The 19,125-nt window shown below is 35.5% G+C and overlaps 3 protein-coding genes across 6 annotated transcripts in view; 2 read left to right on the forward strand and 1 right to left on the reverse strand.

Moving 5' to 3' along the window:
* The window catches only part of LOC106137151 (polyamine-transporting ATPase 13A3), a 39,025-nt gene extending 31,396 nt beyond the window's left edge, over positions 1–7,629 (forward strand). For both annotated transcript variants that reach the window (XM_013337926.2, XM_013337924.2), the window contains 6 exons: positions 396–517; positions 1,107–1,224; positions 1,678–1,811; positions 3,798–3,959; positions 4,226–4,352; positions 4,441–7,629. In XM_013337926.2, coding sequence (XP_013193380.1) covers positions 396–517; positions 1,107–1,224; positions 1,678–1,811; positions 3,798–3,959; positions 4,226–4,352; positions 4,441–5,417 — 1,640 coding nt within the window. In that variant the 3' untranslated portion in view covers positions 5,418–7,629. The remainder of the gene's footprint in view (positions 1–395; positions 518–1,106; positions 1,225–1,677; positions 1,812–3,797; positions 3,960–4,225; positions 4,353–4,440) is intronic.
* On the forward strand, positions 2,108–3,607 carry LOC132903383 (protein GVQW3-like). Its single transcript, XM_060951636.1, has 3 exons — positions 2,108–2,544; positions 2,820–3,131; positions 3,516–3,607. Exons 1-3 carry the CDS (start codon positions 2,211–2,213, stop codon positions 3,557–3,559), a joined length of 690 nt encoding a protein of 229 aa, XP_060807619.1. The 5' UTR covers positions 2,108–2,210; the 3' UTR covers positions 3,560–3,607.
* A 2,993-nt stretch (positions 7,630–10,622) lies between the features above and the next one.
* Positions 10,623–19,125, reverse strand: part of LOC106137120 (ankyrin-3) — a 104,578-nt gene continuing 96,075 nt past the window's right edge. For 2 of the 3 annotated variants that reach the window (XM_060951673.1, XM_060951675.1), the window contains exons 32-35: positions 18,363–18,435; positions 15,456–18,278; positions 15,061–15,142; positions 12,742–14,011 (exon numbers count right to left, since the gene is read on the reverse strand). In XM_060951673.1, coding sequence (XP_060807656.1) covers positions 13,978–14,011; positions 15,061–15,142; positions 15,456–18,278; positions 18,363–18,435 — 3,012 coding nt within the window. In that variant the 3' untranslated portion in view covers positions 12,742–13,977. Of the gene's footprint in view, positions 12,385–12,741; positions 14,012–15,060; positions 15,143–15,455; positions 18,279–18,362; positions 18,436–19,125 lie in introns of those variants that run through there. The other variant, XM_060951674.1, reaches the window with a different exon arrangement.

Consider the following 19,125-nt stretch of genomic DNA (forward strand, 5'->3'; position numbering starts at 1 on the left):
TCCTATTGATTTGCCTTACTTTATTTATATTGATGAACTTTGTGAATCCCACAGCTGCCACTAAGGATTGGGTAACACAAATATTAGAGAAAGTATCGTGTATGTTACTTCTATTTATTTCCACTAGGTAGGTTTTTGTTTTTATTTTGTTTTGTTTTATCCTTCAATTGGTTACTTTGTGATGTTAGTAAGCACTGTCGGAGAGTTTAAAGACTTATACAGAGAAATACATACATAAATATATAAAATCACACCTCTTTCCCGGTGGGGTAGGCAGAGACTACCTCTTTCCACTTGCGACGATCTCTGCATACTTCCTTCGCTTCATCCAGAGAAATAATTTTGAAGAAATAAAAATAAGGCACTTAATGTTAAAGTAAAGTTATTTTTTTCAGTGCCCGACAATCTCAACGAAGTGCTAAGTTCATACGCGGAGAAAGGTTACCGAGTGATCGCTCTAGCTACAAGAATGATGGAAACCACCTTCAAACAACTACAGAGGATGACCAGGGAGGAGGTACGGAGGCTTCTTTAAATATATAATAATATAAATATATAATGACTGATCAACTCCGAAAACTGCCACTTATGCTATATGCCAATGAATCTTTTCTGGGACACTAGTTTGAATGTATGCGGTGAGGGAGAAAATCGTGAGCGAACCTACACATTCCATGGATAATGTAAACGTTGCGGAGGTCAGACGGAAGTCGCTTCGTGTAAAACTTGTCTTACCCCATCAAGTGTGTAAATGGGACTTACGGTCAGAAGAAAGATCTATTTTTTTATTTTTTGGAAATGTTTTATGTTTGTATATTCACTACCCTCGGGAAATTACATATGTACATTGCGTCCCTTACGGATTAGACAGAGTCAACAATCTCGAAAAGATGGGGAGGCCACGTTCGTTCGAATTGAGTTCAAGTTAGGGACAGTTTGCTTGACCATCACCCGAATGAAGAATCCCATGTTTATAAACTTATTATTTGTCGCCTTTTACGACGTCCATGTGATAGAGATGGAGTGATCCCATTTTTATCCATTGGTGCCGGGAACCACACGGCATTCAAACTGTATGGAAAAAAGTAAACTTATCAATATTGTAGGTGGAGAAAGACCTGGAGTTTCTCGGGCTGGTGATCATGGAGAACCGCCTGAAGGCAGCCACCACAGACATCATCAGGGAACTCAAGGAGGCCAACATACACGTCGTTATGATCACAGGTAGAAACAGTTCTTTTAACCAGTTTAGTTAAAGCTATTGTTAATATCTCTGTGTCATTATAGAGAATACTTTGAATTTACATGCATGTAAATTCGTAAGATATCACTTATTATAACCACTTTTTTAGATTCTATGCGATTTCCCAGAAATTATAACTTTTGGTCCTTACTTTTACTGAAACAATTTTACTTTACAAAGATTATATTTCACACCAATTAAAGATTGGAATTCATTATTCATAAATTAGTAGTGGTTACTCACGACTTTGTGAATCCGTTAATAATCTGTTTTTTCCCTTTTCTGAAAGTTTCAGTAATTCTCTCTTAGTCTTCGTTTACTTATTTAAATTTTTATGGACCACTGTGTGTTTGATCAATTAGTAAGTCAATTAGTTTCTACTTTGCGTACCTACTTTTTTTGAGATTCTCTTGATGTAAATTTTGTTTAAACAGGTGACAACATCCACACTGCAGTGAGCGTGGCCAAGGAGTGCGGTATCCTGGCGCGTGGGGAACGCGTGGTCACCCTCCACGTGGAGAACTCGGGGAAGACGCCCGCCTTGTTCTGCGAGAGTTCTCTGCACGGGGTGAGTATTGGATCTGTCTACCCCGTGAGGGATAAATACACTAGTCTTAGGTTCGCACTAGTGGTGTTACTAGAAAAACGCAAGGTGAAAAATGTCAGAGCGATGAAACGTTTCTACCTTCAAACATCTCTACTTTTTAACCTTCCGTACCTCGTTTAAAGTGGTATATTTTTTATGTATAATGTATGTGTGTGTGTGTATATACATTCAGTCAGAAAAGTATCGGGAATGGATTATTTATCTATGGTTCCAAATTCAAATTTTTGTTTTTTTTGTTGTTGTTAGATTGGCACAACTGTTTTCCATTTTGGCGCGGAGTTTGAGTTGCATCTGTTGTTTACATTAAATACAGTGCTATTTTTAGTTATATCACATCTAGTGTGTATTGCTAATTTCATAATGGATAAAAACATCGAACAAAGAGTTTGTCTTAAATTTTGCATTGCCAATGGAATATCGTGTTCGGAGTCACTGAAAATGTTACAGAAGGCTTACGGTGAATCGACTTTATCAAAAACTCGTGCTTATGAGTGGTACAAAGCGTTCAAAAGCGGTCGAGATGTGATGGAAGATTTGCCTCGCTCTGGTAGGCCATCAACGTCTGCAACTGAAGTTAACATCGCAAAAGTGAAGGAAATAGTGACTGAAAATCCTCATTCAACTTTGAGAGAGATAGCCACCGAACTTTCTGTATCTCACGAGTCGATCCGTACCATTTTAACTAATAATTTGGGTATGAAACATGTTGTGGCATGTGCCGTGTGGTTCCCGGCACCAATACAAAAAAGAATAGGACAACTCCATCTCTTTCCCATGGATGTCGTAAAAGGCGACTAAGGGATAGGCTTACAAACTTGGGGTTCTTTTTTTTGGCGATGAGTTAGCAACCTGTCACTATTTGAATCTCAATTCTATCATTAAGTCAAATAGCTGAACGTGGCCATTCAGTCTTTTCAAGACTGTCGGCTCTGTCTACCCCGCAAAGGATATAGACGTGATTATATGTATGTATGAAACATGTTGCCGCTCGGCTAGTCCCAAAAGACCTGAATTTTTTTCAAAAACTCAATCGCATGAGAGTCGCTGAGGACATGCTAGAACGAGTCAATTCCGACCCAACATTCATGAAACGCATTGTTACTGGTGACGAGACGTGGGTTTACGAGTTTGACATGCAAACTAGTCAACAAGCTTCGGAGTGGCGCCTTCCAACTGAACCGAAACCGAAAAAACCACGCCAAAGTCGTTCGAAAGTCAAAGTCATGTTGACTGTTTTCTTTGACTATCGCGGTGTTGTGCACTCGGAATTCTTGCCGGAAGATCAAACGGTAAATAAGGAATATTATTTGAGTGTTATGCGGCGTTTAAGAGAGCAAATCCGACGAAAAAGGCCAGATTTGTGGAAAGAAAATTCTTGGATTTTGCACCATGATAATGCACCTTCGCACAAGGCCATCATTGTGAACGAATTTTTAACCAAACACTCAACAAATACCATCGAGCAACCACCATATTCACCAGATATGGCTCCAGCCGACTTTTTTCTTTTTCCTAAACTCAAATTACCACTTCGTGGCACCCGTTTTCAATCGGTAGAAGACATAAAAGAGAATTCGCGGCGAGAACTGACCTCAATTCCGGAAACAGCGTTTAAAAAATGTTTTGATGATTGGATTATTCGTTGGCGTAAGTGTATCGTTTCTAAAGGAGCATATTTTGAAGGTGATAAAATAAATTTGGATGAATAACAAACAGTTTGTGTATTATTGATCTTTTCCTGCTACTTTCTTGACAGAGTAGTATGTTAATTTTCTTATTTAGTTATTTCTAGCTAACGTGTTTAGTAAATGTCATATTGCAAAATAAACTGAATTTAAGTCATTCAAATTATTTTATTGAATACGACCCACAAGTCCATTGTTATGACTCATAGTAAGGCTCGTGTTAGCCGATCATACTTGTCTCACTACAATATTTTAACTTCAGGCACCAATCGGGCGTCGCATGGCTTTACAAAGATCCTGGCGAAGTGTAGACAGCGGGCATGGCTCGTGGCGAGGTTCGGGCTCCGAGAGCGACACTACGGACGCGGAGGCTGCTCACGGTGAGCCGCGGTACAAGGTCGTCATGACGGGCGATGCCTGGAAGGTGAGTCACTCTTTGTCATGCAACAACTGCAATTTTTATTATACCTTTGTTTTTCTTTTTACATATAATAGGTCTCGGCTTGAGCTCTTATGCCAAAATTGAGACTCGCGAGTCTTATCTTTGGCACGTGGGTTATGCCCTCATTTTCATTTCAACGCCTAACAATATAAACTTTGGACATTCTGAGGAATTATTAAAAAAATTGAGAAGGACATCCGTGGTCGTAAATAATTTGGAAAACGTTTGATTGATGATTGATTTGTCAGGTGCTCCGCGAGCAGTACCCGCACATGGTGGGCCGCGTGGTGGAGCGCGGCGCGGTGTTCGCCCGGATGACGTCCGACCAGAAGCAGCAGCTCGTGCTGGAGTACCAGGCCTTGGGGTACTACGTCGGTATGTGTACAGTTTTTAGATGTTTACTATTAGTGTAAATGTACCCAAAAATTTATAAAAAATATATTTATTTTTATATAAAATATAGGTATGTGTGGCGACGGCGCGAACGACTGTGGAGCCCTGCGCGCGGCGCACACCGGCATCTCGCTGTCGGAGCTGGAGAGCTCGGTGGCGGCGCCCTTCACGGCGGCGCAGCCCGACATCGTGTGCGTGGCCAGGGTGCTGCGCGAGGGCCGCGCAGCCCTGTCCACTTCCTTCGGAGTCTTCAAGTTCATGATAGCATATTCCCTTACGGAATTTTTCTCCGTAGCCTTTTTGTATTATTTCGATTCGAATCTAACGGATTTCCAGTTTTTGTACATAGATGTCGCTTTGATAGTCAATTTTGCGTTCTTCTTCGGCATGACCGAAGCGTACACGGGCAAATTGTGTAAAATACCACCCCTTACGTCGCTGCTGGGTTTAGTACCCCTCTTTTCTTTGATAGGGCAATTGTTTTTGATCGGTGTCGCCCAGTATTTGAGTTATTACGCGCTAACGTTTTTCCCGTGGTACGTGAGGCATACCTTCGAAGGGGAAGAAGAGAACGAGTGCTGGGAGAATTACGCAATTTTCACAGTTTCCATGTTTCAATACGTTATTCTAGCTATAGTCTTCTCTCATGGGTCTCCTTACAGAAAATCAGTAATTACAAACAAACAACTTATGATTAGTATGTGTATTATGACTGCTCTGTGCATATACATTACTGTTGCGCCCGCGCATTGGGTGTATACATTCTTACAATTAAGAATGCCGAATGACGTACTTCTATCGTATATAGTATTAGCTATAGCGGCGTTTAATTTTCTGATAGCTTTGTTCTTCGAGAGGGTTATTATTGAATATTTAATGGAAGGGAAACAAATGATACCCAAGTTTTTGAAGGAGAAGAGAGTGAGAAAGACTCCGCATCTCATGATAAAGCGGCAGTTGACGGACATGGACTATTTGGATTGCGATAGTGTGGTCAAGTTTGATAAGGAAAGCGGAACTTCTAATAGCAGTCTAGGCAATAGCTGAATATTACAATAAGTTTTTAGTACTTTATAAAATCATTTAATTGCGATACCGTTCCTGATATGTCATAAAAAGACTTTTGTTCCATAAATGTAACTATATATTATTTTTTAACACTGCTGTTTTTTTTGACAAATAATTGTTTATGATATACGGTTTACTTGCGTAACACAATAAAAAATGACGGACCTTAAAATTTATAGAAATTAATACAAATTATTATTTCCTTAAAAATTTATGTTTTGATCCAAAGATGATGTGATGTTTGTATTGCTATTATAGCACTAAATTAGGTAGGTATAATCACTAGAACTTATGTACTAACTTTTTAATAAGTATTATTTTGTACCTTTTACTAGTAGGTACTAGGGTTTTACAATTATAAGATATATCATATCTTAAAGACGCGCATTTTATATATGTTGACATTTATATGGATATTTTAAATGAATTTAAAATTAAATATATTGTATCTTTACTTGATTAAGTTTTATATTTTTTAAAACATTCTTATGTATTTGTACCGTACATTTTTAATAATAGTTACCAATTAATGTTTAATTATTTTCAAAAGTATTGTTTGTATTATGAATTTATGGATGCTTTCAGCAACGTAATGAAACTTATTTTGGGGATTTTAATAATAACATATTATGAAAAACAAATACACTTTCTACTTGTAAGGCAAGAAGTTATTGCACAACTAACCACTTATCAGTCTTGATTTATTGGCCAATTTCGGTGTAGTAGGTATTAATAAAGTCATTGGCATTTGAATTTACACAGTAATTTTTTTTATGAAAATGATGTATCGGTATTGTCTGTGGTATGATTTTATTTATGCTGAAGCGAGTTTAAGTTGATTTATTTGAAACTGTAAGCACATTGTGATAACGATATGTTAAACACCTATACGCACCAAGTGCCTTAGTATTAAATAGGTTAGGAATATTAACATTCCGACTGTGAGTAGTTAAATTTGTAGATGATATTTCAGTACTTTTAAGAACCAGATTTTAATCTTGCTTAGAGTTAGAAGTCTTTCTCTTATCGAGGCATTTTGTAGTTGGCGCGATTTGTGAGCCAGCTTTGAAACTTAATGTTTTGATGTTTGAACATTTAAGTGAAAATTATATAATATAGTATTGATCTATATGTTTATGATTCTTAACTAGAACTTAAGAGGTTATCGTCGGTCCAAGCTTCGCTATATTTCCTGGCGGAATAACAAATATGCACAAATCACGCCTGTACTAGGATTAACAAAAAGTTTATCAATAATCTAAGCTGGATTAAGGGATGATTCTCATTAAAATGGGCCGTGTACTGTCGCCGAGAAACAAAGAAACATATATAGCCTGGAAAAGAGGCGTGATTCTAGGTAAGTATGTTTTATTTATACAAACGAAAATTCAGCAAGGTCGTGCCCACTCTAATGATAATCATACCTTTTGCACCTCAGGGCTTCTGTTCTTCTTACTTTGCAGATTTTATATTTAGTGAACAGTATTCATAATATAGGTGTTGTGTTCTTGCTTCCTGATTACAAGGTGCGATTGATTTAGTATACATTGTAAGTTAGTAGATATTGTGCATGTAAGATGAGTTTGGTTGACTTGTCGTGATGTTTATTAAATATTTTGTTACGAAACTCCTGAAGAAGTTGTAAGGAAAAGAAATATGTATCAATTTGTTTGTCTTACCGGCTACTGCATTAACCAATTTCTGTGTAGTGTTAAAACAATTAAGAGAGTAAGTATATTAATTTATTTGCCCATAAGTCAAGAATACGTGTACAAAGTATTTTACAAATATTTCTATTAATATAATGGTGCTCTATATTTTACATGGTAACTGTGAGACCTCGAATAGTTTTGGTGCTTATGAAAAAAAAAACAGTTTTACCAAAAAGATGATTACATTTTTCATATACTATTAAAAAAAAATTAACATAGATTATTACTAATCAGTGTTAGTAAGAGTATTTTGTTACTTTGTGTGCGATGTTTGTCCTCAGAAAATGATTTTGTCATTAAGACTAAAATTGCACAAACTATGCGATTTAAATAGGTAATTTTTTATACTTAATTATTACGTTACGTATAGCCATATAAAATGCAATTAGCAAATAAGTAAAATATTTTTCAGTGCCTTTTAGATTGTGTAATTATTGTAGAGAATACACAATATAATTAATATTCACAATATTGTTTTGTTTTATTTTATATATCTGTTCTAAGTGGGCGTTAACTTAAATTTAACCGGACAGTTTTTATGTCTTGTCCCCGTTATATCCTGACCTCTAGATTGGATTGCACAGGAAAATGAACTGAGGGTACGAGTACTTAATTTCAGTAGTTTTTGAGATACACAGATGTGAAACAGTATTAATTTATAAGGAAAACGTGTGCTTCAATAATTAAAGTCTATTTACGACTTCAATTTACAAGGCGCGCGGTTCGGGAAAGAACACTGATCTCAAATAAACTTTCGCACATCTACGCTCTTTAGTACAGTCTTACTAGGATCATTTATTATATCGATGGTGGAAATGTCAAAGGGCTTAAAGGACAAATTGGCTAAAATCACTTTTTGATGCGGTTTTATAGTACAGTTTAAGCGCTGTCGATTGGTATTATTAACTTTTCTCTAAGTCAAAAAATGAGCGAGATATTAGACAAGTAAAATTTGCGTTTTTTTCATTTTTTGCATTAAAGGTCGACATAACAAACAAATTGAACATAACGTTTCGATTTTAATGTGTTCAATGCTTAAAGGACATCACGTAAGTTGTGATTATATTTAAAACACAAATAACCATATTTTAATTATTAATTATTTACTTAAAGGACACATTGTAATTTACATTAAACTTACGACCCACGGATTTTTTAACAATAAAAAATCTTATAATAACAATTAAACTCTTGTATGCCTGTGGACTCCATGCACGCAGTCATCGAGAGGGGAGTGAAGAGACTAATTGTATGGAGTCCATCACAATGGCCAACCTATGTATATTGAAGCAGCACGCAAAAAGCCTTTTCCTTGTAAAGTAGAAACTCTAGAGTATTCAGACATATTGGATTGGAATGAACTGTCTGTCAAAGCATTATTAGGTGATCCTATCAAAGATTTTGGAAAAATGAGAGTGGTTACTATGAAAAAAATAATTTGAACAGCATTGACATTAAATATTCTATGAAAGATGACGCTAAAACAACGGTAGTAGAAATTTTCAAGGTCCCAACTTTGAAGACTAAACGAAGAGGAAAAAAGCTACCGAAGGCTACCAACAATATTTTAGCTCAGAGTGAGCCTTATGAAAACATCAATTTGTTGCCGCTTTATACAAAGCAGCAAACAATTTCTCGGGCAAAATATAATGCATACATACATACATAAAATCACGCCTCTTTCCCGGAGGGGTAGGCAGAGACTACCTCTTTCCACTTGCCACGATCTCTGCATATTTCCTTCGTTTCATCCACATGCATAACTCTCTTCATGCAAGCTCGGCGGTTTCGGGTACTTTTGACCTGACCCTTTACCAGGACGTCCTTAATTTGATCAAGATACGTTCGTCTAGGTCTTCCCACTCCGACCTTTCCCTCCACACCCTCCATGTATATCTGCTTAGTCAACCTGTTTTCATTCATCCTCTCCACATGACCGAACCATCTCAACATACCCTTTTCTATTCCTGTAACTACATCTTCTTTCACATCACAACATTCCCTTATCACGCTGTTCCTTATCCGGTCACTCAATTTCACACCCAACATACTCCTTAACGCTCTCATTTCCACTGCATTTATTCTGCTTTCGTGCTTCTTTTGCTATACCCAACTTTCACTCCCATACATTAATGTCGGGACCAACACGCCCCTGTGCACAGCCAGTCGAGCCTTTTTGGATAGTTTCTGACTGCTCGTAAAGGCATGCAAAGCTCCATTCACCATGTTCCCCGCGTTCACTCTCCTTTCAATATCACTATCACACTTGCCATCTGATGTAAACTTTGATCCTAGATATACAAACTCTTTCACTAGCTCAACTTTTTCTCCTCCAATCAAAATATTACATGCTGTCATTTCTTTCTCCATTTCAAAAACCAGTGTTTTTGTTTTACTTACGTTCACTTTCATTCCTTTCTCTTTTAAAGCTTCATGCATACACTTTACCATCTCCTGTAACTCCTCCGCTGATGACGCCAGTATAACCTGATCGTCGGCATAGAGCAGACATTTGACGAGTAACTCATTCATCCTTAATCCACTTTCAGACTCTTTCAATTCTGTCAAACAACTATCCATAAATAGGTTGAACAGCCACGGTGACGCAATACATCCTTGCCTAACGCCTTTCTCAATCTTAAACCACTCAGTGTGCGCTTCGTTTATCCTGACACAAGCACTCGAATCCTCATATAAGGATTTCAGTGCTCGTATTAAAAGACTGCTCACCCCATGCATAGAAAGTGCTGACCACAATTCATTCCTCTCAACTCTGTTATAGGCCTTTTCCAAATCCACGAATGTGCAATAGACTTTTTGACTCTTGGCCAAAAAATTATTTGGCTATGCACCGCAAAAAAAGACCTGATCAGTACATCCCATTCCCTTTCGAAATCCCGCTTGAGCATTCCATATTTTGTCATCAATTTCATTCCTGACTCTATTAATCAATACCTTAGCATACAATTTGCCAAAATACAATGACCTAAGCAAATTATGCAACAACGGGACCATACCAAGAATAATACTATTAATACCATACTATTAATGAAAATAATAAAAATATTAGCTTATTTACAGCCTAAGGGATGTTTTTTTGCTAATGTTAAGAATGTATTTATCTTTTAAGAGCTATAGAAACAATATTGCCGTCTTTTAAGCCTCAAACATTTGTTAATTGCTTTTCTAATTATGATTTAAAGGACAATGTCACCAAAGCACAAAACTTAAAGGACATCTATCTCTTAAAATACGATAGATGGAGTAAATTAAACAATTTGAAACGGCTCAGCTCAAAAAGTTAATATAAATGGTCTTTTACATCAAACAGATTGATTAAGAAACAAAAAAGTTATGCCTATAAATCTGTAAAAAAAGTTTTTCGGCTCTCCTGAAAAACGGTGATTTGTCCTTTAAGCCCTTTGACATTTCCACCATCGATATAGGTATGCAGAAATAAAAAAAACAATAGTCAATCTTGAAAAGTTTATTTATTACTCGCTAAAAGCAATAAATAGAGCAAACATAGACTCTATCAATAAATTAACAAAAGTTATTTAACATTACACGTAGTTCTATTTTGGCATCACAGTTCTCCAGAATGAAAGTAGGTTTATCATGTCCGTACGTGTTCATTCAAACATGAATAATTTTTGAACATAGTATTTAAAAAACAGTTTGTTTTTTTTAAATATATGTTTTCATTACTTTTTTAGTTTTAAAATACATTTTAATAGAACTTTTGCAATGAAAATCAAAATTTACACATTTTTAAAATTAACATACACGATCTAGACATTTAACTTTTGAAACAACATGGCGTAACATTTAAATTAATAGCGATTATACTATAAATTGTAACGCTTACTTATATTTGGTGCAAGTAGATTATAATTAGGTTAGTATGTGTCAAGAATCAATGCCTAAATATTACTTTCCAGTATATTTATCCTTTATATAAATAGCCAAGGTAACTCGCTGCACCCACGTACATACCAAGACAAAAAAGTATTAAGAGCTTTTTTTTTCAAAACTTCTTTCATTGATGGTCTAGAATAGTTTTTCTCAATATCTAGAATTAAGTTTGATTAAAACCTAATACCTAAATGAGCACAATAGGTCTATTTTTTATTAATCAAATACATTCTAGGTTGCTACTCGCTCTTTCCTACGAGTATGGCAAAAACTGTTGACCTAGCTTCATTGTATGTCGAAACAACAGCCGTCTAGCGTTAACAACTAGGAAAAAAGGTGTTATGTTAAAAAATAAAATATTAATTAACCCAATTAAACTACGACTTGGTTAAAAAACTTGAATTTAGTTTATTATACTATATATTGGTTATTACTTGGCAAGTAGAAATCGCTTACAATTTGTAATTTTTCCTAGGACATACATATTTATTACAGTCATCCCGACAGGTCTCCAGAACCAAGGCATAATTGGGAAATTCACTAATTTTGCTGTAGGCACCTATTGCTAGGTTTTAGTTGTATTATATAAGTGGTATTTAAAAGAGTAATCACTGTTAGAAGCACCTCTACGACCATTCAACGACAGTCTATATTACTTCAGAATAGGTGCCAAATCCTTAAAAAGTGTGAAAAGGAAATAATCTCATCGCATCTCAATCTAAGCGGAATATAATTTTTCCATAGTTTTGTTTCAATATTTATCAATGAACTAAATGATACAATATTTGTATTTAAAGTGTACTTTTTGAAAATAAAATGGCATGTGAAGTTTTTACAATTTGCACCACGGTTACTTACAGTAACGGTTTTAACACACAAACAGCACACCATCCCATAAAATGTTCTCATAACGTGTAACAATGTTAGTACTCTGCTTATAAACATGACACAATAACAGACAATACAACATGCAATACCACGAGGTGTAATCTTATCGTCACAATAAGTTAATGCAATTTAAACAATTAAATACTATATTTTTAAACAACTTATATTTGTACATAAAAAAAGATAAAACCGTTGCATTCGTATTATTTTATAAATAACAAATTGAACTTTTGCAGTTTTGAAATGCATGCATATCAAACAATTACGGACATTTTTTAGTCCTATCCAACCTTATCCGTCTACCAGACTATCAATAACCAATAATATTTAAAATTATGGTAATTCTACTCTTATTAACGTAGATAATTTGAAGCGACGCATTCTTGTAGCGGCTTTACGTTCACGTTTTACGTCGCAATTTGGAGAAAAAACTGTAACACAGAACACACATTATTTACATTAAACTTGAAATCATCACAACACTTACAAGCCACAATGACGCAAAATGCAAAGAAAGGTGCGGAATGCAAATAAAGTTGAAATAAAACAAGCAACTTACCAATTTTCATAGTTATGATTGTCTCAGTCAGTGAGATTCAGAGTGTAGGATACCTATGACTTACGTACAAACATAAACTTACAACGTAGGTCATCGGTAAAAACAAGTGCGTCACATGTGCAATGTGGAAACGAATGTGTTATTAACTGAAAAATATATTTATACATGTGAACACAACGGAAAGTTGTTAATAAGTGATTTTAATGTAAGTAGAAAATAAAAACACAACTGTAATTGTAAAATTGTAATTATTAATAACAATAATATCCAAGAGAGACAAAAGCTACTTAAGCGCTTAATACGTTTTTTTCATGATATTGAAAATTCGATACATTTGATTTGATTTCGTAATTATGATAAAAGATTCTCTCTCTTATATTCGTATTCGTCGTTTAATATATTAAAATTCTGATTTATATTCTTTGTGACACAGACAGAGCTCTAAATATTATTTGTAATATTATAACACTTGGAGCGCTGAATAATAAATAAACTAGCAGATCTATGTAGTAAATTCTAGTTAAATAAAAATCTACTAAAAAGCTAGTCGCAACATGCTAAGAAATAATAAAGATCTCGAACAATTGCGTTCGTAGCTGTACAAAGCGCCGTAAACTTTATATTAAAAACACGATTAAAATAGAATAAATTATGCAACACAAAACATTGATAAGACATCTATTTATTACAAAATACTTCAATTTATATAAAATGCAAATTTATAAGTTACAAACAATTGAGGTCACAAATGATTATACACATCTGAAAATATTTAAAATCGAAAATATTGACTTTTAAGTTACATAAATAATGTCAGGTTAGGCAAGATTACAGACATAATCAACTGTCACATAACGAATTATATAAATTGTAGAAAAAAAAACATCTAGAAATGTAAGCACTAAGATTTTATCATTCGTTAATAAAGAAATAGATTTCCTTGAAATCTAAACTCGTTAGTCAAAAGTTAATATTTAAATTTGACACAGTAAATACTTGCGTACTCGAAAGTACATGACTAAATTCGAATTAACACACTACATAATCTCGTAGTCTAGACAGATAAAATTCACTGAGACCGTGTCACAGAACATTTACAGTGCGCCTACATACTAATTTATTATTGATTCATTAATAATCCTTAGTTTTGTACTGTAAAGTAATGTATCTCAAGATTAATACTCGTCACATGAAATATTTTCAACTGTGCCTTGGAAATAAAAAAACTATGTTTATTTCGACCTAAATAATTTAATTTCTACATTAATTTTTCAGGATTTTACTTATTTTATTTTTGAAGTAAACGAGATCCAAGTGATATTCAAACAAAAATATATAGAATGCAATATTGTATTTATAAATGGTTTACGAACATTATTAATGAAACAATAGTCTGCGTAGTAAAGCTTCGTAACAATAAATAACTAAACTATATCATACATGTATCTCGGCGGTCGTTCGGCTTTTATTTTCTATTCTTCTTCTTTAACTTCGGTATTCTGTAAAGCGTGCATGTGGAGTTAGAATGGCGTCTAGTGCAAATGCGGGTAGTTAGATAGTTTGTTTACACGGTGTAGAAGTTTTTGAGATTAAAATATCCTAATTAATAATTATACAATGTTTTGGATAAACTTTAAGGAACATACTGATATTTCGTACACGAAAAAGTGTACTTGGTCTTGTGATTTATATGGAACACTTACTTTAACAAATATTAAAGACTGATAAAAATAAACAAAAGTAGGTCCTTCTGCTTCTGTGTATTAAAAATAAATATGACTATGCACCTTATGTAAATACGCGAATTAACATTGTTGTGTTTCCCACAGTTTCCCAGTACTATCGGAGTACATTTAATAAATGACGGCCTCTGTGGCTCAGCGGTACTACGCTTGTCTGTGACACCGGAGGTCCCGGGTTCGAATCCCGGTCAGGGCATGATGAGAAAAGAACTTTTTCTGATTGTCTTGGGTCTTGGATGTTTATCTATATAAGTATTTATTATAAAATATAGTATCGTTGAGTTAGTATCTCGTAACACAAGTTTAGAACTTACTTCGAGGCTAACTCAATCAGTGTAATTTGTCCCGTATATATATATATATCCCGTATATAAATGCGTGTGGTAGAAACCACACATATTTAATGAGAGAAATAAGACTTAGGTTTGTGGAGTACATCAAATTTCTAATAAGCGATAGCATGCATAGCCATAAGTTGTTTTCCATAGAGCGTTTTAGATTATTGCTAAAAAGGGTTTTATAATAAAATTGATAAATATTTTTTGGTCATGAAACTAAACAGAACTACTATTTAGACAATAATGGTTTTGACATAAGTTCATACTTTTATAAAAAAATACATTTTTTTTGTTATAGTGAAATATGTTCATTCATTCAATTTGTGTTAAGCCCAGATATAGTATATTTCGCTGGTGATTAATTGAGTGCGAATCGCGTGCCGTTATATACATCATGGCAACTATATGAATTGAGAGAAGATAATATTATATTTTATTGTTCGTAATTAAAGTCTAAATGTAACTTACCCAGATCCCTTCTTGTGCGGCGAGGGCGATGACTGCGATTTCTCAGATTCCAATAATTTGGCGCTCGAGTCCTTCATAAAACCTGAAATTATTCAATTGAGTTTGTCTCAAAAATTCATGTTTATTTATATAGTCAACAAATAGTTACTCTTTTCTGACTAAACTACATTGGTTTGATTGCTAACCGATGCTGTTTGTGACAAAACCAGCCCATTTAGGCAACTAAATATTAGGCGGATATGGGCTATAAGACATAGCAACCGGGACATACACAAAGATAAAGATGTCATAAGAAAGTGAAATTCAAGTGAAAATTTATTATATTTTTGACAAAAGCAAGTTAAATAGTGATATAGTAAACTTGTTTGTCGGTTGTACAGTTCTGTAACACGTACCTTTGCCTGAAGAACCGAAGACGGAATTGCCCAAATCATTCAAATTGCTCGCGAATCTATCGGCCTCCGTATTGACTGCGTCGGATACACTCTGTTCAGCCTCCCGCGCCGCCTCCGCCGCGCCTCTTCCCGCCTCCGACAGCCTCTCCCCCGCCTCTTCCAGCCTCTCCTTCGCCTCGCCCTTCACATCCTCTAACTTATTATCAGCCGATACTTGGAACCCTTCAAATTCATTCTTCACATCCCCGAACAAGTCCTTAGAACTCGCGTCGACGTTACTGGCAACATTATGGGCACCACCGAACATTTCTTTAGCAGAATCATCTAGGCTGTCGAATGTATTGCCAGTGGAACTCTGAAAACTATGCAAGGTATCCTGTGCGGAACTTTCTAAGCCGTGAACGTCGTCTTTGAAATCGGCGTAAGTGTCCCGCGTCGAACTCTGCAAGTCTTCCCACGTGTCCTTAACGTCGTTCACTTTGTCCTTGGCTGAACTTTCGACCTTATCGAAAGTACTCAAGGTTGCGTCTTGAACGTGATCGAACGCCTGCTTTGAAGACTTATGTAGGTCATTCGCTTTATCGCTGGCTGCCCTTTGGATTTCATCGTAATTGTCTTTGCCTTTGTTTATTGCGTCTTCTGCTGATTTTTTAATTTGTTCGGTGGTATGTTCAGCTTCTTGTCTTATTCTGTCCAGTTCAGTCGCGGCGTCTTCTTTTTTGGATTGAATAGATGACTTTAACTCATCCTTTTTGTTTTCAACTGCTGAAATAGCGTCATTTGTCTTCTCGTGAACAGCTGATTCCCATTCTTCTTTTTTATGGCTTAACGTGTTTGCAATTTCATCTTTCTTGTCATGCACCGCCTGACCAATTTCATCAGTTTTATTCTGAATGGAACTCAAAACTTCATCTTTCTTACTCTTGGCTTCGTCAAATTTGTCGTGTACAGCATTTTCAAATTCATCTTTTTTACTGTGAATGGCGTCTTTGACTTCTACAAGGGATTCTTTTACTTCGCCCGCCTTGTCGTGAATGGCTGTTGCCATTTCATCCTTTTTATTTTGTACAGCATTCGTAACCTCATCGGCCTTAACTTGAACTGCTGATTTTAGTTCATGTGCTTTATCTTCTACAGCGGTCTTTAATTCATTCGTTTTATCTTGAAAAGATGTTTTGACTTCATTGGTTTTGTTTTTAATAGCGTTTTTTGCTGTTTCTTTTTTAGCTTCCGCGTCTTTAGCTAATTGTTCAGCGCCATCTTTAATTTCAGTTTTCTTTTTCGCGATGTCTTCTTCCATTTCATCTTTCTTAGATGAAACTTGCTCTATTAAATCATTAGCAGACTCTTTGCGTTCAGCAATTTTTCCTTTTACTTCATCTTCTAATTTGTCTTTCTCGCCAAATATATTGTCTACAAGACCAGTAAAGAAGTTCTTTCCTTTTTTGGATTTCTTTTTTATTTCTGATTTAACATCATCTTTTGCATCTTCTGGTTTCGATTTGAGATCCGCAGCAACGTGACCTGCTTTCGCTTTGGCATTGTCAAAAGAATCACTAAGATCATGTAGTTTCTCGTTCGTAGATTCTTTAATATTTTCTGCAGTTTCTTTTACTGTTTCTTTCGCATCATGTGCTTTGTGATTCAGGTCATCTTGCACTTTATGTAAAGATTCAGCAACAGCATCGGCACCATCTTGGGCTTTATTTTTGAGATCATTTCCGACGCCTTTTGCCTTTGTTTTGAAGTCATCCGTTGCATTCTCTACCGAATGTCCAAAAGAAACAAATTGATCATGACCATATTCTTTTAACTGTTCTGCTCTTTCTCGCGCAGCGAAATCCAATTCATGGGCTTTATCGGTAATGTTAGTGGTAACTCCACTGGCTGTATGTACTAAATGATCTACTCCTGCTTTCGTGGAAGACTTGAAATTGCCAACTTCATCGGACACGTTGGACTTCACATCGGAAATTTTATCGTTAATATTATCTTGTACCGTATTTGCGGTCCTATTTACATCATCCAATTGTTCTTGGGCCTGGGACTCTAATTTTTGTTTCTTTTCTTTCAAAGATCCTTTTGCTTTGTCAACTTTTTCGATAACGTCTTCTTTTATTTCAGTGCTTTTTTGTTCTACATCTTTCACTCCTTCTTCCACTTTAGCTAGACCATCCTGAACATTGTTTTGCACTTTGTCACTGACATCTTCAAGCCTCTCATGAGCAGCGAATTTGGTCTGTTCTATGATATCTTCTAAGTTTGAAGTTTCGTCGTGGGCATGTTTGTATTTCTTATCACAACATTTTGGGTACTGGAATGGGTCTGAAACCTTGTTATGGAGGGGCGTGTCAACTGGCTGCATATTAGCATATTGTTCATAGATGTGTTCCTCGATTTCTTTGGAAGGCTTTATGTTGTCTTCGTCGACTACTAGTTTCGTGGAATAAACCTCGTTTTGAAGTTCTTCTTCGTCTTTCTGATGCGGTTTTGTTTTTAGATCTTTGAACATATCTTCGACTTTGTCAAGGAGATCTTCATTGATAATTCTTGGGGCTGGTTTAGGCGGGCTCTTTTCCTTGGATTCTTTGGATTCTCTGGGTTTCGGCTGAGGTTTGGGAGAGGACTCTTTCTCTTCGTCTTTATCGTCGCTGTGGCCGAATACATTTTTAACTTTACCGGCGAGGCCTCCAAGGAAGCCTCCTTCGGGTTTCTTTTTACCCTTGTCTCCCTTTTCTAGGGTATTCATAGGTGTTTTATCTTCATCTGAATCGAAAGTTGCCTTTGTCTTGTTCGAGTCTACGTGTAATGTGCCGCCATTGACTGTAAAAGAACAGTAAAGTCGTAAATACATATTCATTTGCTTGCATTCAAAAGTTAAATTAAAAACAAATAACATTTGCTTACCTTGCGTCTTTGGATCTTTGTCGTCGCTGTCCTTCGTGGGGTTCTTCACGTCGCCATTGGTGATAATCTTGTCCTGGAAAGAGAAAGCAATAGTTAAATGGAGTAAAAAGGGGTTTGTTTATTTGACGTTTTATTACTTAAGCTCGAGAAGGAATGTTCCGAAATGAATCAACATCAAAGTATGAAAAATTCGAAAGCAACGAATAATTCTTAAGCAACTCGAACAAATAGAGAATAAGGCTTAATGCTAACCGAAAATGAAGTTTAGTCATGACGCCAAGTTGGTATTTTGCGTATTAGGTTTGCCCCGCGTAAATATAACTATGAACGTTAAGATATGGAAGATAAATTAAAAAGGATACAAGAAACACTCTCAAACGCAGAAACAATAAACACTACCACACCCAAAAAAAAAAATCTTCACATCAACCTAATAAAAATTTAATACTACCTTTGTATGTTACAAAATACAATTAGTCTTTTATTAATTACATTTGTATTAGCATATTTATAGCTACGAATTTTGGTTAAAAATTAGGGAATCCTTTTATTGGTTTTGTTATTGACAAAAGCATTGTAATGTAAGCTTTTGCGCGATGCTTCGCTCCCGTGATAAATTCCTAAATGAAAAGTAGCCCTTGTCACTCCCGAAGGTCTATTCTATATCTGTGCCTAATACCGTGAAAATCTGTTCAGTAGTTTTTAGTTTTATGCGTTATAAAAATACAAAAATGCAAACAAGCAAAAATACAAATCTTTTCTT

Source organism: Amyelois transitella, chromosome 25, assembly GCF_032362555.1.
Source record: "Amyelois transitella isolate CPQ chromosome 25, ilAmyTran1.1, whole genome shotgun sequence".
In the NCBI taxonomy this organism is placed as follows: domain Eukaryota; kingdom Metazoa; phylum Arthropoda; class Insecta; order Lepidoptera; family Pyralidae; genus Amyelois; species Amyelois transitella.